The 24,293-nt window shown below is 40.5% G+C and overlaps 1 protein-coding gene across 4 annotated transcripts in view; it reads left to right on the forward strand.

The window, feature by feature from the left end:
• Positions 1 to 24,293, forward strand: part of dym (dymeclin) — a 191,032-nt gene that overhangs the window by 95,584 nt on the left and 71,155 nt on the right. For 3 of the 4 annotated variants that reach the window (XM_008102762.3, XM_008102761.3, XM_008102763.3), the window contains exon 15: positions 15,121 to 15,285. The exons of the other annotated variant lie outside the window; for it this stretch is intronic. In XM_008102762.3, coding sequence (XP_008100969.1) covers positions 15,121 to 15,285 — 165 coding nt within the window. The remainder of the gene's footprint in view (positions 1 to 15,120; positions 15,286 to 24,293) is intronic. 4 annotated transcript variants of the gene reach the window in all.

A 24,293-nucleotide genomic window follows, 5' to 3' on the forward strand; every position in this document is an offset into this window, starting at 1 on the left:
GGTGCGGTTAGTTGACGAGAATAATAGGCACAAGGATGAAGGTGATCTCCCACCGGTTGTAGGAGCACAGCCCCAATTGCCACATCAGAGGCGTCCGCTTGCACCACAAAAAGGGTTTCAGGATCTGGATGCTGAAGGATTGGCTGGGATGTGAATAATTTCTTTAGTTGCTGGAACCCTTTCTCTGCTTGATCAGTCCAGCGGAAGGGCTGTTTTCCACGGATGCAGCTAGTGATTGGGTCAGACCAGCGGGCAAAATCTGGAATGAACTTGCGGTAATAGTTCGCGAACCCCAAGAATCGTTGCACCTCCTTCTTGTTAGTTGGCGCCCGCCATTCCAATACTGCTGAAACCTTGGCTGGATCCATGGAGAGCCCTAGAGGCGAGATACGGTATCCAAGGAAATCTACCTCTTGTAGATCAAAAGCGCATTTTTCCAGCTTGGCATAAAGTCCATGATCCCGCAATCGTTGTAACACCATTTTGACGTGGTTCTCATGTTCTGATTGTGATCTAGAAAACACCAAAAAATCGTCCAGGTAGATTATCAAGAACCTATCTAGATAGTCCTGGAAAATGTCATTGACAAAATGCTGGAACGTTGCGGGAGCTCCGCATAATCCATAATTCATAACTCGGGACTCGAATAATCCGAATTTGGTCTGGAAGGCGGTCTTCCACTCGTCCCCTTCTCTGATGCGAACTAAGTTGTAAGCTCCCCGAAGATCCAGCTTGGTGTAAACCTTGGCTCCTCGAAGTCGGTCTAGTAGATCCGAGATTAAGGGCAGGGGATAGCTGTTCCGCTTGGTGATATTATTCAATGCTCTGTAGTCCACCACCAAGCGTAATTCCCCTGACTTCTTCTTCACAAACATCACTGGGGAGGCGGCTGGGGATTGAGAGGGTCTGATGAATCCCTTGCGAAGGTTTGTCTCTATGAATTCCCTGAGAGCTTCTTGCTCTGGTTCAGTCAGGGAGTAGAGATGCCCTCGCGGGATCGGGGCCCCCTCCACCAAGTCAATGGCACAGTCATAAGGTCTATGTGGGGGTAACTTTTCGGCTTCTTTTTCATTGAATACATCCCAATACTCGGAGTACTTCTTTGGCAAGGTGATAATGGGCTCGGTGTCTGTGGCATGGCAGACCTTGGCTACGAGGCAATGGTTTTGGCAGTACTTTGAAGCAAACTGCAGTTCTCTGTTGGACCAGGAGATGCTTGGGTCGTGAAGCGTCAGCCATGGAATCCCCAAAATCACAGGGAAATGGGGAACCTCAGTAACAAAGAAGGAAATCTCTTCCATATGTTCCCTTATCCACATCCTGGTGGGTTCCGACCACTGGCTTACGGGGCCCGTCTTGAGAGGGCGGCCATCGATGGCTTGCACCACACGGGCATTCTTGAAGTCATGATATTGTAATCCCAGAGAGTCGGCATACTCTCTATCAATGAAATTGTTGGTAGCTCCTGAGTCTATCATGGCGTGGATCATGACGGGTCCCTTTTTTGCTGACCATAAGGTGACCACTAGAAGGAACAGGACCCCGGTTGGCGGCTCTTGAACGGGTTTCTTGACCGGGTAGGCGAGCCTCTCTACGCCCGGTCGTTGGCTTCCCCCGCCGGCTGTGTGCCAGCCGCCTCAGACGCCTTCGTCTCCGTGGAGGACGCCGCCGCAAGACGGGCGGCGGGCTTCCCTTTGGCTGGGCACTCTCTGGCGAAGTGGCCCCCATTCCCGCAATACCAGCAGAGATTTAGGCGTTGGCGGCGGGCCTTCTCGGCGGCATCTAATCTGGGACGCACATTGCCCAACTGCATCGGCACCTCCTCGCTCCCTCTGGGGTATGGGGATGGTGGTGGGGGTCTCCACACTGGACGCGGCTGGACGCTGGCGGGAGCGGGGGGTTTTGCCCCAGCTCTACCGCTCTGGCCTCGTACCCACTGTTTTCTGTTGGCAATCATGACTTCAGCCCGTAAACATTGATCGATGAGTGCTTCCAGCGTTTGGGGAGGATCCACCTTGGAGATTTCCTCCAGCATTTCAATGTTGAGACCCTCCCGAAATTGTCCTCTGAGGGCAACATCGTTCCAGCCGGTGTTGTGGGCCAGCACTCGGAACTCGGCTATGTACTGAGACATGGGTCTGTCTCCTTGGAAGAGGCGGCGGAGTTTGTGCCCGGCGGCCTCCAAATTGTCCTCGATTCCCCAGGTCGCCTTAAGGTGGTCCAAGAAGTGTTGCGCTGACCTTAGATGTGGGGAGGCTTGGTCGAACAGAGCCGTCGCCCAGTTAGCCGCTGGCCCGTCTAGGAGACTGTAAATCCACGCCACCTTGATGTCTTCCTGGGGAAACTCGGCATCACGGGCCTCTAGATAAGCTTGGCATTGGCGACGGAAAACATGAACCTTAGAAGCTTCTCCAGTAAACTTGGTTGGCAACGCCATGGCCGGAAGACGGATTCCGCGTTCCTTCAAACCCTTTATTTCCCCATCCTGTGCATTGAGCTTATCACGGATTCGGTCCACCTCATCCTTGTCGATGGTGTAGGTAATCGGCTGGCCGCTCGGCCCAGGTACGGCTCCGGTAGACATTCTGGCCGAGGTTAATTGGTGCTTAGGGTGGCGGAGTCAAACTGTCACGACCCAGGCTACAGAGCACCAATAACCATACGCAGAGGCCAGATTCTATCTAATATCTTTATTAAGGAAATATATAAAGTTAGTAAAAGCAAATGTAAAAGTTAGTCCAGAAGCAGACCTTTCAGGAAAGGTCAAAATTAGTCCAAAGAAACAATGTCCAATATGAAATATTAAGGTCCAAAGTTGTAATCCAATAACCGAAACACTCACTTTGCCAGGCAAAGTGAGGGGAGATGACAAGGTCCTTTAGTCCATGAACTTGAGCTAGGCTAGGAAATAACTTGATACTTGAAACAAGGCTTGAAACGTGGAACAAGGTAACGAGGAACAAGAACAAGGTCCGTGGAATAACTTGGTAAAATCCGTGAAACAAGGCAAGGTTTAGTCCTGGGAAACAAGGCAAGGTCCGTAGGTAAACAAAGGCTGGGAAACAGGAGCGAAGGCTGGAAACAAGGCAAGGCTTGAGCAGGAACGAGGCTTGAATCGGAGCGAGCTGTCCAGACACCACTCGCTCCGGAGGCTGACGAATTGACTCCGCGAAGTTACTACGCGGGTAAAACACCTATATAGAGTCTAACTTTCCCGCCGAAGCAGTTCTCTGGGAACCAGAAACGAAAGCTAAACTCTGAGACCAGATGTTTGACTCCTTAAAGATTCTCACGAAAAACAGACTTAATTGGGTACATTCTTAGCTGCTATTCTCGCACTCCTGCGCGAAGCTGCTTCCAAACCCCTCTGTTGTTTACAAAACTCATGGCGAGAGAACACGGGAGATGTAGGCTCAGGGTTTATTTGACATACTTCTGGGACACAACTTTCTTGCAGGTGCAAGGTTCCCAGATCTGCCTGGGAAAGATCTGGCTGAGAAGATTCCAGTTCTGACTGGGAAGGTAAAAAACCCAAGTTTTCTTCTTCTTCAGGCATTACAATGTCATGAGCAGGACTACAAGGCCCATGAGTCATCACAGCCACAAAGGATTCCTTGCGGAGTCAATTCGTCAGCTCGAGGAGTGAGATCGTGTGTAGACTACGTACTCCAGTTCCCAGCTCCTGAATCAAGTTCCCAGCCCTGTCTTGTTCCACGGATTTCTGTGGACTCAGTTCTTGTTCCACGATTGCCTTGTTTCAAGTTGGACCTTGCCAAGTCTCAAGTTTTGCCTTGCCTTGCGTTTTAAACCACGGACCCTGCTTCTCGGATTCCAGCCTTGTTTCCCTTGATTCGGATTTACCTTAAGCCTCAAAGACTATGGACAGTTCCCCACACTATTGCTTGCCAAATAGTGTGTGTTTCGGTGAAGTGGATTATAACTTTGGACTTTAATATCATATATTGGACATTGTTTTTCTTGACTATATTTGACCTTTCCTGAAAGTCTACTTCTGAACTATATCCCACACTTGTTTTTATTGACTTTATATATTTCTTTAATAAAGATATTAGATAGATTCTGGCCTCTGCGTATGGTTATTGGTGCTCTGCAGCCTGGGTCCTGACAATTTCACCCCATGCTCAAACCATTAGGTCTCGAAAGTGTACAATTTTGCTCAGCTGTCCACTTTATCAGTTTGAAAATGAATGCATAGCATTGGGAACAGTTCTTTCGGAACTCCAGACATTGCACTCAAATTTTTCATCACTGGGACTTACTGCTCACAACATGATTGTGAGGGATGCAGAAGTAATGTTGTGAGCCCTGAGAGGCATAAAACAAAAGAAACATATGCCAATGGTATTAGTTGTAGCGTGATGACCTAGTTCAGCTGTGGTGAATCTTATAAGCTGATTAGCTCTCCCAGTTCTGGGAAGTGTCACTGCAATTAGTGGAAAGTATTGTAACAAGATAAGAAACCTATTAAAATGAGGGCAGAAGTTGTGTATTGATAAATTATCACTGCTGAGGAGAAGGTCTCTTAATAAAACTAAATCTAATTAAAGGGATTCTGCATGAGACCTGTCATTTATATAATGACAACACTTCGCCCTGCCTTTATATTTATTAGGGTTGTGCTAAGACTCACTGCTTACTTAGCACTGCTAAGGTTGTGCTCAGTCTCACAAAAAGACAATTAGTTTCTGTCCTAGCGTATGGAGCATATGGAGTTAAGGTTTTAGAGGCTAATATCTGTTGTTTCCAGCATGGAAATACTGTTGAACCCTGGTCTAAGCCTGGCCAAACCTTCTGGGGATTCAGAAATGGGCACCTGGTATGATATGAATATGTTCATTGTCCAGATGGGGGAAGCATCCAAGCCCACTGCGTTCCAATAGAAAGGCACTGTGAGTCGGGAGGGCAGGAGGTCACAGGTTGGACAGATTGCCCAGATGGAAGCTTCTCTGCATTGCACTTGGACGGGTTCAAAACCATGTGGAATATTTTCTGGCATACGTTTAGGCTTTGAATTCCTCCTCTGCCTTTGAAATGTGACAGGCAACTATGAGTTTGGTCTGGAACTGTTGCCAGCACTTACTTTTGCTCTCTGAAATGTATTAATGCCTAGCGTGCCTGTACATATTATTAATTTTTGTACTTGCCAAGCAGCTTGACTCGCTACATTTTTGATGGTGTCTTGAGCCTGAACATGGCTCAAGAAAAGCAGGAGCCACAGTAGTTGGTTATTTAAGTGCTTTTGAACAGGAACTTAGCATATCCCAAGTAAAAGAAAGTAATAATGTCATAAGATGTATAGATTTTGGGGATAGCATTGCTTTTGTAGGCATGGTTGCATCATGTTGGATAGAGCTACAGCTACTCAGTTTCCTGGCTGACCACAGGTGACTTGATATTCTGTATATACCCAGGGAATTGCCATTTTACATACATGGAAAACTGAATCAGGATCAAGGAACTACCATATGTACTTGTACATGAATAGAATAATAGGAAAAAAGAATAATAATGAAACCTGAAAAAAATGGGGGGAAAGAAAATAAAAGAAAGTACCCTGTTTCTATTTGTTACCTAGTGTGACAATATTGACAAGAGGCAGAAGTGAGAAGCTTCCATTCCAATGTCTAAATCAGAGAGAGAAGGGCAGTCCTCCCTACTATCCCACCTTATTTTTCAGTCAAATTGTTATTTGACATTCATCAGCAGTATGGGAAACATGAAGAATATGGCGCATTTGCCATTTTGGGTGCTTGGGGTGGAGCAGAGAAATTTTCAAAAAGGGCTTTCTTTCATGAGCTTTTCACAGTGGCCATTTTTAATAGAACTGACTATAAAAATCTCTTGTTTTGCTGGGTCCCTAATTCAGCATTGATCTCTGTATAAGTCAAACCATGTTTTGGGGGGCAAATTTTTGTAAAAAAAATAAATTATACATATATATGGTAAGCATTGCAAAAGGCTTTCTTCCGGTTCACAGTTGGATGGAAATATTAAAAAGAGATACCCTGAGGGATGCCCTTATAATACTTTCACTTGCTGATTTCTTTTGAGATGAGGCTGCTTGAGAAATGGACTGTGTTTCTTGCCAAAATTATAGATTGCCCTGTTAAAAGTATGGCTGTTTTGGCAACATGGTAGTTATAAAGCCATTAATTTTTTTCTAGGCTTTGCCTACTTTAGATGGACACCTCCTTTGATTATGTCAAAGCATAATGAACTCCATTAATAACAAAGGCAGGAAGCCTGGTGTTCTAGTTCCAGGAACAAAATAAATATTAGACAAGATGCTGGGTGATGCCAACGAAAATATGAAAACAACTTCAAGTATAAATAAAAGATGTTGGCTGAGCTCAATAAAACATATGTCTTGCAATATATTTCAGTCTATCATTAGATTTTGTGTGCTCTCTATATTTATCCAAGTTCATATATATTAGCTACATATATCTTCTTAGTGTTAAGAAATATAAATGATTTATGTATTGTTGGAGAAGAATTTTGGAAGGACTCTACTGTATCAGCAGTTATGGGCCTAAATAACTCAAAGGCAACAGATACTGTCTGATATTGGAAACTAAGCAATACTCAGAGACCAACAAGAAATACCAGTCACTATAGGCTATATTTTGGAGGAAGGAACTATCAAAACCATGCCTAGGAAAACCCTATGAAATTCATGGAGTTGCCATAAATCAGCTGACAACTTGAAGAGACATACACACATGGGCAAAAATATCTGTATTACTAGAATGTGTTCATTTTTTGACATTTTTAATTGGATTGGGAAATCTCTGAAACATTCTTATAAAATGTAAGATTTAGCCACAGCCGTGTGGGTTTGTTACATGACATTTGTCTCCTACTAATTAGAACATGATGTTTTGGTAGTAATTGTGGCCCAGTTCTTTTTTTTTCCAAAAAATTATTCCAAATATTCAAATGTCAGCTCTCTATTTACACTAATTTTCTTTTAATGCAGGACTTTTAGCTTTCTCTAGTCATTGTTACTGTCTCTACAAAGTCATACTAAGTAAAGTTTCTCAGTGTTGAAGATGATCTTGGAGAACAACCATTAACTAATATGCATGTCATTCTCAGATTGCCAGTTGTAGAGCTGAATTGTAATTTTGTCATGTCCAAGTTGTTGCAGTTGGGGATCTTTTTGAACTGAGTTCTAGTTGCTTTTCAGATGGCACAGTAATTGGCAATAAACTCATTCCTGTTGATCTACACAGGAACACCTCTCTGTAGTCTCTGCTGCAGAAAAGGACAATTTGATGAGACCTTGAAAACATGGCACTTTGCCAAGCGAACTACTCAGTGGTAGATTATCTTAATTTCATACAGACTTTAAATTTGCAGTCTCATTGTGAATACAAAAAGCAAGTCCTTTAAGTTCACAATCGTCTTTAAAATTTCCAAACCTATTGATCGCCAAAGGATAAAAATGTTAGTACGTTTTGATACCATTATTCCTTAAGCTCCTCTGGTTAGACAGATTTCGAATAACTGGAACTTCTGGGTGGTTAAATTCATTGTGTGCTTTTTTCTTGTGTGTTATTACTGGAAAATGCTTCATTTCAGCTTTCTGAATCTTTATTTCACATGGTTCAGCAACTATGTCTAGACCTACTCTATAATCTTTGCTGGACTTCCTTTTTATGACACCTTTTTAAATGGAGATGCAGCCCTGATCCCATATAATAATAAAAGAATCCTCATTTTATAAAGCCAAGACTCAGTTTTAATATGAACAGGTATAATATATATATATATTCTATAAATAACCTTTAACATTGAGGCATCACCCATTTATTATGGATGTCTTCCCATGTGGCTGGTTTTAGTTGAGTTGCCAAACCTGAAAATGTGCACTTTGGGTTAAAAGTGTGAAACTTGGCAAGCTTGTACATTGACCCAGTGCTATACTCTTTTATTAGGTTCCCAGTAAGCAGTGCCCCCATGGAGCGGGAGGGGCATGGGAGTGGGAAAGGTGTAGTTCAGTCTCTTAGTCAGATTATGGTTTGAGGCCAGCATACAGGAAAAATACCTTTCCCCATCTGCCAGTTTTTGAGATCTTCAGCAGAGATGAGGGCTGGATCTATACTGCCATGTAATGCAGTTCAAACTGCACTATATGGTCAGAGTATCACAGAAATGCCAGCTAGTTTATTAGCTGTTAGGATTTCTGGGAGTTGAAGGCCAAAAACATCTGGGCACCCCAGGTTGAGAACCACTGGAGTAGCCCCATGTAAAATCTAAACTGACCATATAATTAGTTTGAACTGCATTATATGACATGTAGATTCAGTCTTAGTTTGTGGGTACATGTGATAGGCTTTTTCTAATAGTGCTGGTGTCTACCTTCAGGTCATTTCCAATTTAAGATTACCTTAAGATTACCTTAAGGTGAACCCCCTTAAAGGGGATTTGCCATTGTCGTCTTCTGGGAACAAGAGAGTATGAATTGACTTGACACCCAATTGGTTTTCTTGGCTGAGCTGGGTTTGGAATCCTGACCTCTTATAGCCCTAATCCAGTAATCAAACCATTACACAACACACACTCCTTTTTCTTGTAGTTGTATAAATGATGTTTATTTATACCCTGCTTTTTCTCTCCACAAGGAGACTCACAACTATTACTTTGCCTTCCACTTTTTACACTTTCTGTTTGTCTATCTTTTAAAAATACATTTTGGTTTGGTTTTATATTGTGATTTTGTTATCCCTTGCCTTAGGAACCCAGGTGGGTATAACAGTGATTTGCAAACCCATCCCAGTAAATAAGATAAATAGTCCACAAGCCAGGTCAAAGATTCTTGCCACATAATCCATGAAAAAAATACATTTTAAAATAAGATCCACTTTCCAAGTTTCAGGTACTGTTTCAATAAGATAATAGTCCGAATAGGATATTTTACATAGACAATTCTCCAGCATATAATAAGCACAGTCTTTCAGAGATAGAACTGTGGAGGAAAGGTGTTTAAAAGGGATCTGGAGTTACTGAATTCTGGAGATCAGGATTGAGATTGATTTCCTTTTCAGTAAAATTTCAAAATTTTTAGTATTTGGCCAAATTCAGGAAACGTACTGCGAACCAATAAGATAAATCTGTTCCTAATGGGAGAGGGGCATATGCAAGTACTAGAGTGCTATCCTTGATTGTATTTCTCATTGCTACTATGAACAAAATTGATTTCTTTATTAATCCCCTTGACTTTATATATATATAATCCAGACTGAATTTATGACATAAGCAGAGTAAATTTCTAAGTTTCCACTTCATAGTTATCCATAAAGCTCAAACAATCAAACAATTAAATTAGATTCATAACTATTTACATTTATTCAGTTCGAGGTCAGTTTATATTTATAATCATAAAGGTTGCAAGCTATTAAAGTTTACTGCTTAATATTAGGCCAATATTGGGTATGAAATTATTTTTTCCAAGACTGCCTTACATTGTTGAACATTTTCTAGTGAATTTCTTGCATGTATTTTGATGGGAAGGATTTTGTATTACATTATGAACTTACATACCCCTTGTTTAATTCTGTTCATTTTTGTCTGTCTACCTATAAATAGCTCACATAAATAGCTTACAAGCAGCACTGAATATACTCTCACTGTGAAGATAATCAGTAAAAAGTATTATTTCAAGCATGATTTTACTATTCTGAAAGAAAATCCTTATTCCTGAAGTGTAAGTTGCCGTATTACAAATGCCAAAAAAGCCTGTTTTTAAACAAGTCTTTGTTTAGATACATTGACACTCCAGCATGTATTCACTAGCTAGTTCACTGTATATATGTGTTGTCGAAGGCTTTCATGCCATAATCACAGGGTGGTTGTGTGTTTTCTGGGCTGTATGACCATGTTCCAGAAGCATTCTCTCCTAATATTTTGCCCACATCTATGGCAGGCATCCTCAGAGGTTGTGAGGACAACTTCTGGAACATGGCCATACAGCCCGGAAAACAAACAATAACTCACTGGATATACTTTTTACAGTATCTAAAAAACTAGGTAAATTTCCAAAACTGCTAATAGGGCTTAGCATGCAGGTTGAACTGAGATGTTTTTCTGTACTCAAACACTTTGCCCAAATTTAGGCAAGTCATGTTGAAGTAATTCAGATCTCCTGGGTCAAGAGCAGCATCCTTCAAGCTGAGATTCACTAAACACTCCTTAGAAAATACCAAAGTTCTCATATGGGAATTGAGTTAATTGAACAGAGATCGACATACCGTGTTTCCCTGAAAATAAGACATCTCCTGAAAACCTAGTAGAGGTTTCGGTGAATTGCCAAATATAAGACATCCCCAAAAGTAAGACCTAGAAAGAGGGAGCCATCACCACCAAGGAAGAGGGAGCAAAATAAGACATCCCCTGAAAATAAGACCTAGCATGTCTTTGGGAGCAAAATTAATATAAGACACTGTCTTATTTTCGTCAAAACACGGTAGTAGATCTGAAGCAAGCAACACATAGATTATTATTCTCTCATTTTTAAATATCATGTCCATATCCTCAAGCAGTTTGTCAAAATTGTAGAACCAAAGTACAGACACTCCGAATGCAGCCCTCTTATGTTAATTCCTAGCAAGTTTGTTTTTGATAAACTAGTAAAACGGATGGTCATTTATTTATGGAATGCTGTATATCTGTACACCAAATAGTCTCTCTTTGGAAGACCGGTAAAGCTAGGCTAGATGCTGTTACATGTCCAGTATCCTGAGATCTTAAAAGTTTCCAAGAGGGTGAACATGTGCAGTTCTGTAGCTGGTAGCTTGATTACTAAGTTTGTATCAGATAGATCATCTTTACAAATAAATTTCTGCAGTTATTTGGTCTCTGAAATAGTGCTTCTAATATCATTGTGAAATTGCTTGTTCTCAGAAGGTATAGGAACTAGCGGAAGTTATTTCAGAACCACTGGCAATTATCTTCGAGAGTTCTTGGAGAACGGGAGAAGTCCCAGCAGATTGGAGGAGGGCGAATGTGGTCCCTATCTTCAAGAAGGGAAAAAAGAACGACCCAAACAATTACCGTCCGGTCAGCCTCACATCAATACCAGGCAAAATTCTGGAAAAGATCATTAAGGAAGTGGTCTGCGAACACTTAGAAACAAATGCGGTCATTGCTAATAGTCAACACGGATTTACCAAAAACAAGTCATGCCAGACTAATCTGATCTCTTTTTTCGATAGAGTTACGAGTTGGGTCGATACAGGGAATGCTGTGGATGTAGCGTACCTGGATTTCAGTAAGGCCTTCGACAAAGTCCCCCACGATCTTCTGGCAAACAAACTAGTAAAATGTGGGCTAGACAAAACTACGGTTAGGTGGATCTGTAATTGGCTAAGCGAACGAACCCAAAGGGTGCTCACCAATGCGTCGTCTTCATCATGGAAAGAAGTGACAAGTGGAGTGCCGCAGGGCTCCGTCCTGGGCCCGGTTCTGTTCAACATCTTTATTAACGACTTAGACAAAGGGTTAGAAGGCACGATCATCAAGTTTGCAGACGACACAAAACTGGGAGGGATAGCTAACAGTCCAGAAGACAGGAGCAGAATTCAAAACGATCTTGACAGACTAGAGAGATGGGCCAAAACTAACAAAATGAAGTTCAACAGGGACAAATGCAAGATACTTCACTTCGGCAGAAAAAATGGAAATCAAAGATACAGAATGGGGGACGCCTGGCTTGACAGCAGTGTGTGCGAAAAAGACCTTGGAGTCCTCGTGGACAACAAGTTAAACATGAGCCAACAATGTGATGCGGCTGCTAAAAAAGCCAATGGGATTCTGGCCTGCATCAATAGGGTAATAGCGTCTAGATCCAGGGAAGTTATGCTCCCCCTCTATTCTGCCTTGGTCAGACCACACCTGGAATACTGTGTCCAATTTTGGGCACCACAGTTGAAGGGAGATGTTGACAAGCTGGAAAGCGTCCAGAGGAGGGCGACTAAAATGATTAAGGGTCTAGAGAACAAGCCCTATGAGGAGCGGCTTAAAGAGCTGGGCATGTTTAGCCTGCAGAAGAGAAGGCTGAGAGGAGACATGATAGCCATGTACAAATACGTGAAGGGAAGTCATAGGGAAGAGGGAGCAAGCTTGTTTTCTGCTGCCCTGCAGACTAGGACACGGAACAATGGCTTCAAACTACAGGAAAGGAGATTCCACCTGAACATCAGGAAGAACTTCCTCACTGTGAGAGCTGTTCGACAGTGGAACTCTCTCCCCGGGGCCGTGGTGGAGGCTCCTTCCTTGGATGCTTTTAAGCAGAGGCTGGATGGCCATCTGTCGGGGGTGCTTTGAATGCGATTTCCTGCTTCTTAGCAGGGGGTTGGACTAGATGGCCCATGTGGTCTCTTCCAACTCTACTATTCTCTGATTCTATGATTCTATGATTATTTTCCTATTGGTTTGGCTGCAAAAGCTCTTGGATCTTATTTTGCATCTTACAGTGCAGGAGTTCAAGAGCATAAAGGGTTTTTTTTTCAAAACTATTTCTTTGGCAAAAAAGAACAGATGATAATATTTTATTTTCAAATAACTCCTCAGATTTATGCAGCACATAACTTTGGAGGAAAATACACTCAGAAGGCACTGGAGTTGTTTTATTGGTTTCATTATCTTCCAAAATGGTTGAGTTTCATCCTTAAGTAAAAACAACTGTTTTCAATAGGAAAACTCCAAACCACACTTATTGATTTCCCAGGCTCCGGTTACCCAGACATTCCAAATACTAACTTTTAAAATTGTGATATCAAACATTTCAGAAATTTACTGCCACATAGCCAGAAGTTAAGTTGACTGTTTGCAAGAGAAAAATGTTCAGCCTGCAATCAGCTAAAGTCTTCTTGCCCCGTTCACAAAGAGAGAAAATCTGTTAGTCACTGTTGAGGTTAAGAAGTAGAAAATGACCCCAAGAGAGTGCATTAGTTTTGCTTTAACAACTTCCTTTTTATTAATTTTTAATAAAATGCAGATATTATGCACAGTTTTTTTCCAAAAAGCAAAATAATTGGCTGTGTATTCTGGTTTTTTTTTAAAGAAAAAGAGGATCTTGTAGAAAGCACAATCATATGCTGAACTTGACATATGAAAGCTACCTTTTTGTTATGAGAGAAGAATATACGTAGTACAAAATAATATTTTCTGAGAAAATTCATATGTTTCTATTTAAAATCACTCATTTAGACTTGGGACCAGTTTCAACATTTCCTTGATTATATCTATAAATACATAAGATTGGATGACAGGAGGCAAGAAGTGTAAATTTCAAGTCTAAACAATAAAATATAGCTTTGTCCCAATGTCTTTAATGCTATCTGGTGTATGTCTCCATGTGTTTGTCAGAAAGGCAGGAAGGCAGGCAGGCAGAGACATGCAGGGTGAAATCTCAGCCATATTCCTAACCCAGTTCTTCATCAGTATCCTTCCCCACTGCTCTGCTTTCTCCTAAATACAAGAGAAAGGAAGAGTGGCTGTTCTCCTATATGAAAGTAAGTTGCTGTCGTTGGAGGCACTACTATAGCTAAATATATCCCTGGTGATCCCAAAGACAAGAGTGAGAGGCATTTCTGAGTGTCCTACAGCAATGTATGGGGTCCGTCATAAAGAACTCTGGCTCTATCAACATAAACCTGTCCTGAGTGTGTTTCTTGCTCCCATTAAAGTGAGGCAAATACAGATATTTCTGTTAACAAAGCTTTTAACAGAGCCCTTTTATCCCAACCAGCCCTACTTTCCTCTCAATCTTCTGTTCAACCAGAAGGGTTATTTTAAAAGCATCGAGAGGATAGAAAAGCATTGAGGGGATGGAAGAATACAGTTGCATTGCAGAACTATGATCTACAGTACCTACACTAAAGCTCGAGATGGAAAAGAATGGACTTCAACTCTAGCTCATCTTATTGAAACTGTGTGCTTGCCTACAAAAGGCAAAGTGGACAGATGCTGCCTCCAGAATTCCTTACTTGAACATACATGAACAACAGAACAAACAGAAGGGGGAGAAAGAGATAAGCTTCCATTACCAAGTCCCCTTAGAATGTTAAAAAATACCATAGATCTATACGTTTGGCCACCATAATGGAAAACTTTTAAAAAGTAGAGGCTAATGTCATCCCTGGATGCATTTTACGAGTAGAAGAACCTTCTCTAGAAGGTTCACAATTGTCTCATTTACTTATGCAAGGCTTACCTGACCTAGTTGTTTCGTTTCCTGAGTGAATATAGTTAGTTTTGGTTAAAAGGTTTGTTGAAACATGTTGAATTACTCTTTTCCTTTTGTGGTGCAGGAATCGTTTTCTTTTCATGCTATTTTTACTTGTGGTACCAAAGTTTCTGTTAAAGAAGTAATGCCCAGGGATATATATTTCCTTGGTGAACAGTGGTATGCCTGTATTGGGAAATGGTCAGAGGATCTAAATGAGATTCCCAAGAAATATTTGTTTGTGCAACACATAGAGAGAAATAGATGCACACCAAAAAAACAAAGCAACCCCCCCCCCCCCAGAATTTAGAGTTAATCCCCTCATGATTCATGGACTATAGGGCTAACCAGCCCATAACTTTCTAACCATTGTGGCCAACTGGGCTATTGTTAACTCCTCGCTTCCTAAAGGCTGCTAGGAGACCCATAAAGCCGTAACTTAGCAATGAATGTTTTCATTCCTCTCGTTGAAGATGGCAACTTGTATAAAACCACACAAGCTGTGTGCCTGTTCCCATAACATTTTATATTACATCTTGGCACAAGAGCATTTGTCTTCTAGTTGCATGAAAGGGAGGCTTGACATTTTTTCTCCCCAAAAGTAAATCCTGCAACATTGGTGTGTTTACACACATCCTCTCTGCCAAAACCGGCAACCTCCTTTGCGTCACTAATGAAATCATCTTGGGTTGTTGTACAGGCTATCCATTCCTTCTACTTTTAAAACTTTTTTCAAACTGCTGCTTTGCTCCTTTGACATCTGCCACTGACTTGTTTGGATCATGTTTGGGTGCAGTTTTCATAAAGGAAAATTCCTCTTTGTTTCTTTTCTTTTTCTTTTATCTCCCCCCTTTACCCTTTTCTTGCAGTTACACCTGCCGCCACTTGCGGAGATATGTATATGTCTTGGACAAATTATATTTTCCCCACTCCCACTGCTCTACGCTCCAGCATTGCTTCTCGACCCTCAGTGACAATGGAGAGGAGCTGTTGTCTTTAACCTGTTCTCACATTCTCAGATCCTATGCTTCCAGGTTATTAACCTCTGCTCTCCATTTACTGCATGCTGCATGCTCTACGTGACTGGTCTCTGCATGCTGATGGGAATAAATTGGTGGAGGGAGGCCTGGTTCTGGATTGCAGTTACTCTATATGCTCATGTATAATTTTAGAAATGTTGGCCAAAAAATCAACCCTTAAAAACTGGTCCGATTAATCCATGGGGCAGTATGAGTACTGTACCTTAACTATTATCGAAAAAAGGAACAATCCCTTTCTCTGATGAAAAATGAAAGCTATCTGTCCTGAGAGAACATAAAAGAAGCACCAAATCCTTCTACTCTCTCCACCATGTGGATTATTCTGGACTATTTGAATGCCTGGGCAGGGAAATGGTGGTAGTGGTGGCATTGGTGGTTCCCCCTCTCCGTGGAATGACCCTTGATTTATTCACAGGTCATATCAAAAGCCATCATTTTGTCCCCAAAACCTATCCTCGACTTATACATGAGGTTGACTTATACATGCATATATACAGTAGCTATTTGCTAATTAACACTTCTGTTGTATCTCATGATACCCGAAGCACTGTTTTCACAGGTCTTACCTTGTTCCACAATAAATCATGTGGAGTCTGTTTTCCAGAGGTTTCGCAAGTGTTTCATACCCAGTGCTTTATAGTGCCTATCTTGGTATCTTTTCATACTACTCAATTATAACATTATGATTCCACTTAAAGTGCATAGTAACATTATGTGATATTTTGGGATTTGCAGCTTAGAGAGAGGTACAGATTGAGTATCTGTTATCTGAAATGCTTGGGATCAGAAATATTTTGGAATACCCATATCGGTATATCTGTACATAATATGATATTGTGGAAATGGAATAGTAGTCTAAACATGAAATTATATTCCATATAGCTCTTATACACACATTGCCTGAAAATTGTATGAAACAAAATTTCTGTATATTTAACCATCAGAGATCATCAGTCCCCCATATGGATAATTATGGATTTTGGAGGATTTTAGTACCCAAAATAAGGGATGCTGTAATTAGAATTCTCAATGAGAAAGCTCCAGTTTGTTGTTTGTCTTAATCATGTTTCTACAGGATTTTGTCAGAACAGTTAAAATGGAATCATAGTGTTATAACTGTGTAGTGTGAAAAGCCTCTTAGAGAACCCTTCCTGTATCAGATTGTTTCAAACCAAAATGTTTTGGGGCACAATCTAAGAGTGTAATTAAAATTGCACAGCTATAATTAAAGGAATCTCATTCTCTATCATTCATCATCTCATCCACATGAGGTAAATTTCCATGAGATTTTGTGGTTTCCTGAAGCATTTTATTTTGAAATCATATTATAAATGAATTTTAATGTGAACCATTTGTTGATTGTATTATATCAACTGTCAGTTTGAAGACCATTGCTGTAGGACAGGAGTCAGGAAAGTTAGTCCCCTGGGCTCCGCTTTTATGACCCTTGAGATCCTCATCAGTCCCCCAAACTTCCTATTTATGGTGAGATTTGTGGGCAATTTTACCTGAACTACCCAAGTGCAGTAGAACATCCTTCTGCAACACCTCCAGATACTTTTTACAGCAACATCCTGGCTCAGGAACAACTGAAAGTGACACAACATTCTTCAAATACTTCAAATAAAGGCCTAAATATTCTGATGGTAATACATCTTTGTTCTTGGAAGCAATATCTGCTTCCAAGAAGTATTAAACAATACTTCTTTGGAGGACCACTAAGGAATATTAGGTGCTGTAGGCTATATTTCAGAGGAAGGCAATTATAAATCATCTCTGCATAGTGCTTGCCTAAGAAAATTCAATAAAATTCATTGAGTATTCCTAGCTTGACAAGCAACTGGATGGCACATATATACACACTACCAGAAGAGAAGTTATGTTGAGAAGAAGGTGACTTGTGCAGGGACATGTGAGTGTATTGGGCTTCTCGGCCCCTAAGCAGTTGTTCATCCCTGTTTTAGAATCCCACAGTCACTACTCAGAATTGCAATTCCATTTGTCTTCCACTTTATCCTTAGTATCTAGGTCTAGATATATCAACAAGTGATTTGATATCATGCTACCTGTCTCAATCTAGTCTTTGGCTATTTCCTGTGAGAGACCTGTGTGATGATGTCACATCTGATGAGTAAGACTTAGACATTAGCCTCTTTATGGATAGAATGAAGTATGACATTACTTGCCCACTCTATCACACGGTTGTGTTGGTCTGCTGTGTCATTGATTGCATGGTATCTATCAGTGTGAGAAGCACATTGCACTTCTTTGCAAGTGTCCGTGATAAACATGTGGGCATTAAGTGGGAAGATCCAGGTGTGACTATGAAACTGGGAGAAGGTCAACAATTCATCATTACTTGCTTTCAGCTTATGGGGTTTTTTCATGGATACAGTGAGTCCTTAGTATCCACTGGAGTCTGGTTCCAAAATCCATGGATGCTGAAGTCCCATTATATACAACTGGACAGTTAAATGGTGACTCATATATAAAATGGCAAAATCAAATTTTGCTTTCTGTATTTTAAAAACTATTTTCAATCTGTGGATGGTGGAATTTGTAGATGCAAAATCTATGGATACAGAGGACCAGCTGTATAACATAGTAAGTGGACTAGCATTCAGAAAGAGGGGAAATGATGCTCAATGTATTTCTTAGTATACTGACAAACTCAGCAGTGATCATAAATAGATTGAGTTTTAGGTTGGTTTTCAAAGCAAACAGTTCCTATTCTAAGAATGATAGATTTTTGGTCAGGTTCAGACTAGTTTTCTGTCCCAGACTTGACAAATGACTTACTAGTTGCTGAACAACTGAAAGCTGCATTGTTTCAAATATGAATGGGAGAACACAGAATTAATTGCTAATATTTAGAAGTCCACTAATTAAGTAGAAATTCCCAAGAGATAATCTGGATAAAGACTTTTTTAAAAAATGAATAGCATTTCTGAACCGCCTTTCCAGTTTGTGAAAATGCCCAAGGCAATGTGCATTAAAAAGTCTACCATTAAGAACAAAGCATAGTGTAGTTTTCCTGTATAAAGTGGTGCATTTAAATTCATGCTACACTGGCTTTACATGTCCTTTAATGTTTTATGACTGGTGCCAGAATTTTTGGGGTTGCAAGGAAAAATTGCACAACAGAATTTGACCAGAATATGGAAACTATCCAGAATGGAAATAACAGTAATCTGGCTATGCAAGCCTATAATGGCACAGAGACCACACAGTAAACATAAATAAAACCAGCTTGATTGTCAAGGGAAGGAGAAAAATCTGTCGTGCAATTTCTTTTCTCAGGGAAAACAAAAAACAGCATAGTAAATAGCCTGTAATGATTGATGTGCAGCTGAGGAGTCCATGCAAATATGGAGAGCCTGGATAAGAGTTTTCCAAGCTATTCAGGTTAAAAATATAAGCAGTGTTAATCAAGAAACCTACACAGAAATTAAGTTTCACTGGGTTGATCAGGGATGTAGTTCGAGGACTGGATAACAAGACTGATGTATAGAACATATTCTTTCAATCATGTATAAGGCGGGAGCAGAAAGCAGCGGCAGGTACAGCAATCCATTAACAACCAAATCTGTGAATGCCTAACTCACAAAAGTGGAGGGACAGCTGTGGTTAATATCCAAAATGCCTGTGTAAATAACAAGTTCTTTGTTTGCCAGTTGGAGGAAAATGGCGAGCAGGCCTATCTAACCTCCTGAGGAAAAGAGTTCCACGGTCTGGGAGCAGCCACTGAGAGGGCCATCATGTGTCCTCACTAAACCTGCTTGTGGTAGTGATGGGACCAAAAGAAAGCCCTCTCTTGCGGACAGCTATTTTGCTGGGAATGTCAGATGCCAAAAGGGAGTTCCAGGCATGGCAGCCATACCTATTGACCTCAGTTTTTGTTCCTTCCAGAAGAAAATATATTAATTTAGCTGGGACCAGCAAGGGTATGAAGCTAGAAAGGAAACCTTTGAATGACATCTGATAGGGAGCCTCCAAATGAGGAAAAGTACATCTTGCTGACCTTGGCCACTGGCCAGTAATCTGGTGTGGTCATCAAGTGTTCTCCTGAGTTCAGAAAGTCTTCCCCAGCATATGTTAGCACATCACTAAATACATTATAGTTACAAAATTTGTGAGAAATAAATCTTTTTCTTGCATATGAGAGTTCAGCAGTAAGTATCTGTTGAAGTGGTAGACATGGAACCTCAGGACAGAAATACAAAATTTCTTGATGCTTCAGGTTCCCACACCCACATTTGTTGGCAGAAACAAAATGCAAGGAAGCCACTTGGAAGGAAAAGAAGAAGTCACTTGCTATAATTTCCATTACTTACCCTAACAAATGTCTTTCAGCCCTATTTCCTTTCAGTTTCATAGCCTTGGAAGGATGTTAGAGCAGATTAGTATGTATTTTCAGAGGAAGGATGCTCATTCATTTTAACTTTACAATCAATATTTGACGGATTACATTGCTCAGCCACGAACCATTTTAGCAATGGCTCTGTCTTACCTTAATTTAGCAAATGGCTACAGTCTACAATGAAGCATATGTCTCAGATTGTATGCTAAAATTTGCTCTCATGGTGCCCTCTAGGTATTACCAGAAAAGGAGAAATGCCATCAAATGACTTTAATTATCTTAACCTCCTAATATACAACAGATTTCACTCTCTCAGAATTTTCTCTTTGATTCAAGCATGATCATGCTAGAGGCAAGGTATGGGGTTACATTTCAAAAATGATTTTACTGTACTTGCAACTTTAGGTCTGAGTGCCAAATGTAGAATGTTTTCCCTAAATGAGTCTTTCCCCCACTTTCCAGAATGTGCTGAGCACTTCTGTTCTGGCAGTCTGTTCAAGTATTCCTAATTTTTGCTGTTTTTATTGGGCCAGATGTGAACATTCTGTGCAAACTCCTTTTTTCTGTATTAGGTGTATCTAGCCTTCCCCATCCTGAAGGCTCAAGGTGGGTAAGAAAAATAAGAATAAGCTAAGCGGTAAGATTTCATCTAATTCATTTCTATTTCCCCACCCTTTTCTGAGTCCCAGAGACCAGCCCAAACAGGTAAGATATAAAATATCTCAGTTTAGGCAGAGATTGGTGAATCTCCCATGGGAGTAGTTCCTACAAGTGGGAGGCAGCATGGAAAATGATGCATAATGCAAGGCAATGCTGTCCTCACAGCACAATCATCACTTTAATTTTGCTGTGTTAAAGGATATGATGCCTTTTAACTTTCTCAACGGATGCCATGATGAAAGACATCATGGCAGACTTATTGTCACCAGTGTTTTTAAAGCTGGATTTCAAGTCTTGGATGCAAAACAAGTTGCCGCCACTGGCTATGTAGCAGCAGCTATCCTCATCTCAATGACTACCTACTCTTGGTACATTCTCAACTACAGTCAGCAGTCCATGTCCACAGATTTTGCATCTATTAACACAGTTATCCACGGCCTGAACAAAAAAATAATCCAGAAAGCAAACATTAATTTTTGCCATTTTATTTATAAAGCGCCATTTTACTATTCCATTATATGTAATGGGACTTGAGCTTTCAAGGATTTTGTGTGTCCTGGAACCAAACCCCAGTGGATACCAAGGGCCCACATTATACTCTGGCAGTTAAAAAATAGATAACACTGTAATAGCTCCTCCTTGTTCCACTCAATTGCAATTCATTCATATCTGTCATTGATAAGCCACTTTATATTCGTTTTCTTGATGATAAGCTGTGTTAATCTGTTGTAGCCACAGTGAAGTTGGTCTGCAGAGCTATTGTGCAAGTAGGCTGTAACCCATCAGTGTTTACACCACATTGATTCTGCTAGTCTGCAAAGTGTCACAAGACTCTCTGTTGTCTAAACCAGCCATACTGTCTGTTATGACCACAGCAACTGCCCCTTGGTGACTGTTTTTTATGAAATAGCCCTTAAACCATCTATTGGCCATGTTTATCTGAGTTCCTTTCTTCTTAGTGGAAGAGAACACTTATACACCCACCTCAGTTAACAAAACTTCTGGCAAAAAACTCCTTTCTACAAAGTCCTTTTATGGCTGCGCAATACCCCTTTGTGTTCTCGACCTAGCTGGAAGGGATTTTTTTTAGCAGCGTTGATATAGGGAGAATAATGAACGAGGGCTGGAGAAACACAGGGTTTTAGTGTCAGGCTGCAGCAGCAATTCTACAGTGATGCAATAAAGCTTGAGCTTAGCATGAATGAGCTCCTGGTCTATCAGATCCTAATGGAGCTGTGTCTGCCTTTCTATAAGAGGCAAAGTAAACAGCAGCTGCTGCCAGCTCCCCTTAATTAATCTCTGTGCACAACAAAACAGAGACAAAAGGGGAATAAATAAGCATGCTTCTCCCCAGAAAGCTAAAAAAAAGTTTGAACAATAAATGGAAATCATATGAAGAGTAGAGGAGGGTAAAAGAAGAAGACATTCTTGGATGAATTTTGGAAGTAGTCTCTAGAAAGTTCAGAAGTGTTTGTTTACTTCCCCAAAGTCTATCTAAATTGGCTCACCACCCGGCCCATTTACTCTCTGGAAACAGATGTGAGCAATTCACCAACATGGAAGAAAGTGGAGTGGAATGAGCTCAGCCCACCTCCTTTATATCTAAGTAATTGAGATTCAGATTTGCCAGAACGTATAATGCCCTTTGCTTGGTTATTCTCAAGTATGATATGTCTGAAGGTTGGGTGGTTTTTTTTCTCCCCTTATAAATAAAAAAAATCAGCATGAAACTTAGTTCAGGAATTGTAAAAGAGCTTTACAATTATCTTCTGACAACTTCCTTGTTATTTTTAAGAACTGATAGCACTCTTAAAGATAAAGGTTTTCCCCTGACATTAAGTCCAGTCATGTCCGACTCTGGGGGTTGGTGCTCATCTCCATTTCTAAGCTGAAGAGCCAGCATTGTCTGTAGACACCTCCAAGGTCATGTGGCTGGCATGACTGCGTGGAGTGCCGTTACCTTCCCACTGAAGCGCTACCTATTGATCTACTCACATTTGCATGTTTTCGAACTGCTAGGTTGGCAGAAGCTGGGGCTAACAGCGGGAGCTCACTCCGCTCCCCGGATTCGAACCTCCGACCTTTCGGTCAGCAAGTTCAGCAGCTCAGCAGGTTAACTCGCTGTTCCACCAGGGGCTCCTGGTAGCATTCTTACCTCTACAAAAATTAAATATTCCCCATAATACTCTCACCTTGCATAATAACAATGCATTTCTGAAAACTAATTCAAGTTTACATATTCAAAATTTTTAAAAAAATACTCTATTTTTTGTGCATTGTTCTATATTGTATTTGTGGGTTGGCAGCCACTGTTGACTAATTCATTTCTAATGTAAAAGTCTATTCAGTGTAGTTTTTCTACAGATAAGTAAATTTTCCCCTTTATGCAGTAAGCTTTTCTTTTTCATGGCACAGAAACAAGCAGTGCAATTTTCATGTAATTGCGTATTGAAAAGAAATGGAGCCTATGTATATAGGAATTACTGTAAAGTATGTTCACTGAGGGTCTTAAACTAAACATTTTAATATGAAATGAAACTGACCTCTTTATTAAATTGGGGTGGTGGAGGAGGAAATCATTGTATACTGAAAAGTAGTTGAATTGCAGCATGACAGCAGCGTTTAGTTATTTGTGACGCTTCGCGCTGATTCTCAAAATAACTGAATAGACTCAACAAAGAATAGTGTGATTTTAAAAAGTACTAATAATCACACAGCACTACTGATGTTACAGTACGTTTCCACTTGAAATGCAATCTTGTTGAAAAACTGCCAGAAGGGAAAGCATGCCCTTTTTGAGCACCTCTGCATTTACTAGTCTGTCATCCTGCCCCTCACAGCTGCCCTGTGAATCCAGTCATCCTAGTTTTGCTGTTGTTCTTGTTCTTGTTGTTATCGTAGTAGTCCTCTTTACCCCAAGGGTCTCTGACTGAAGGTCACTTGAACCCCAGACTAAGCATCTTGCATTTCACTTATTTGTGGATTTCTTCAGCAGCAAACATTATGAAGCCGGCTAACCATATTCTTGGATTCTGTATCCACAGAATCAACCATACACAGCTTGACAAATTATTTATTTTTTAATTACAAAACCAATCTTTGATTTTGTTATTCCTTATAAGGGTCACTAATTTACTATTCCATTGTATATAATGGGATTTTAGGAGACTTGAGCGTCCACAGATTTTGATATCCATAGGGATTCAAGGAACCAAGGTTCCGTTATCATCAGTATTGGGGAAAAGGGCAGAATATTGGATCAAAAGAAGTTTCCACCAACCATTTTATACAAAACATATCAAGACACAATCATATTCACCTCATCTTTTGTGTTTTCAGGCGCTGCCACAATTTAAACCTACTCAGTTCATTGCATTTCAGATGAATTTTAATGTAACTTGAAATGGAGTGTTGGAAACAATTGCAGTCACAGTGGTTGAAGATGCATTATCATGTCTGTGTTCTCATAGCAGTATAAAAAGATGCTAGGGTGAGTGGGACTATTAAACTTTGCTTCTGAATTGTTAGTTTTACATCTGTACTTTTAACAAGTTAAACAACAACAAAAAAGAGAAAAGACATCTACATAAACCACAGAAAAAAGCAACTTTTAACAATTAACAGAGATGACTAATTCAGTAAACTTTGAAGTGCTGCACTAGAGTAATGTATTATATTTCATTTTGCATCTGCAACATTTGCTGGAGTTAGGGGCACAAAATGCCTGTGAAAGTGAAAATCCGTGAGGAAAAAAATACTGTATTTTTATCCAAGATAACACATCTCTAAGAATTTTCTAGGCCCTCTTGCATGATTCTTTGGTCTACTTCTGCTGGAAGCTGAGCAGATAATTTCACTGAAGAAGCTAGGCATTCCTGGAGAGGCATGCTGCCCAGGAATAATAATAATAATAATAATAATAATAATAATAATAATAATAATAATAATAATAATAACAACAACAACAACGATCTGCCAAGTG

Source organism: Anolis carolinensis, chromosome 2 (assembly GCF_035594765.1).
Source record: "Anolis carolinensis isolate JA03-04 chromosome 2, rAnoCar3.1.pri, whole genome shotgun sequence".
NCBI classification, from domain to species: Eukaryota; Metazoa; Chordata; class Lepidosauria; order Squamata; family Dactyloidae; genus Anolis; species Anolis carolinensis.